The sequence below is a fragment of the Colobus angolensis genome, unplaced genomic scaffold, assembly GCF_000951035.1.
Source record: "Colobus angolensis palliatus isolate OR3802 unplaced genomic scaffold, Cang.pa_1.0 Scaffold31, whole genome shotgun sequence".
NCBI lineage: Eukaryota > Metazoa > Chordata > Mammalia > Primates > Cercopithecidae > Colobus > Colobus angolensis.
The window spans coordinates 544,498-546,124 of NW_012116377.1; the positions used below are offsets into that span (position 1 = coordinate 544,498).

General features: G+C 40.7%; 1 protein-coding gene across 2 annotated transcripts in view; it reads left to right on the forward strand.

Annotated features, from left to right (window-relative positions):
- The window catches only part of ZFP14 (ZFP14 zinc finger protein), a 43,717-nt gene that overhangs the window by 18,006 nt on the left and 24,084 nt on the right, over nt 1-1,627 (forward strand). For both annotated transcript variants that reach the window (XM_011950622.1, XM_011950621.1), the window contains exon 3: nt 191-317. In XM_011950622.1, the coding sequence (XP_011806012.1) occupies nt 191-317 (127 nt within the window). The remainder of the gene's footprint in view (nt 1-190; nt 318-1,627) is intronic.

The window sequence follows — 1,627 nt, forward strand, 5'->3', positions numbered from 1 at the left end:
AACATGTAGGCTCAGTGCTTCAGAAATACTGATTTTCTTACTGGCCCCTACTCATGTCACAAGTTTTCAGCCCAGTGCCGTTTGCATGCCATGTTACCCCTCTCTGCAATGCAATCCTCAATCTCCCCTCTTTCCATTGTAAAAGTATTTAATTTATTTTCACAAGTAATAACTGAGTTTGTTTTTTCAGGGTTCAGTGACATTCAGGGATGTGGCCATAGACTTTTCACAGGAGGAATGGGAATTCCTGGATCCTGCTCAGAGGGACTTATATAGGGATGTAATGTGGGAGAACTACAGCAACTTCATTTCACTAGGTAAGGTTATTTATCCCAAATGATGTTAGCTTTCTCTGCTGTCAATTTCAGGACTATATTTAGAAAAACGATCTAAAACTTCTACTTTCTGTTCCCAAAGGAATGATTTAAGCTTTGTTAGGTTGGAACTAAGCCTCTCCATTTCATCATGTCCAGTCAGCTATGCCCTTCAGGCTTCCTTCAGACTCTAATTCCTGATTTCCTTAGTATCCAAGGGGATGGATTTGAATATGAAAAAAGCATTGTTCAAGAAACCAGACTTCACCGTATATTGGAGCTCGGAATTGACATAAATGCTTCACACCACTTTCTAGTCCATCTGCAAGTAGAATACCTAGACATAGGGGTTCTGAGTTTCTCTAAAAATCAAAGGAGTCTGTAGAACATAAACAGTGTGAGATGGATCCAGAAAGGATGTTTAGAACTCATAGCTGGGAATGGTGGTGCATGCCTGTAATCCCAGCTACTTGGGAGGCTGAGGTAGAAGAATCACTTAAACCCAGGAGGCAGAGATTGCAGTGAGCTGAGATCACGCCACTGCATTCCAGCCTGGGTGACAGTGCAAGACTCCATCCCAAAAACAAACCCTCAAGGCCAGGCATGGTGGCTTATGCCTGTAATCCCAGCACTTTGTGACTTGAGGTCAGGAGCTCGAGACCAGCCTGGCCAACGTGGTGAAACCCCATCTCTACTAAAAATACAAAAATTAGCCAGGCATGGTGGTGTGTGCCTGTAATCCCAGCTACTTGGGAGGTTGAGGCAGAGAGAATTTGCTTGAAGCTGGAGGCTGAGGTTGCAGTGGGTTGAGATCGCGCCACTGCACTCCAGCCTGGGTGACAGAGTAAGACTCCATCTCAAACAGAAAAAACCCTGAAACACATTCTGTTTCCTATAACAGACGTATTCAGTTCTACCTACTTCGTAATTGAAAATTAAAATCTAAAAGCCTGGCATTTAACATTGAATGAATATCCTAGAAAAGATCTGAGAATGTCTTAACAAACCTTTTATTATGCACTCATCAAAATGATAACAGTAAATAGCTAATAGCTAATACATATATTATGTGTATATGTTAATAAACATCACCATATATTTGGGCTTAAACATTATTCTAAGCATTGTTCATTATTAATCCTCACAACAACTCTATGAAAAGATACTATTATCTTCATTTTATTTAAGGAAACATAGACACAAAAGGTTAATAATTTGCTAGGTAACACAGAAACAAAGGCAGGATGTAAAGCCAGACAGTCTGGACTCAGTCTGTGTTCTTCCCTGTACACAATACTACAATACTGCCTTTC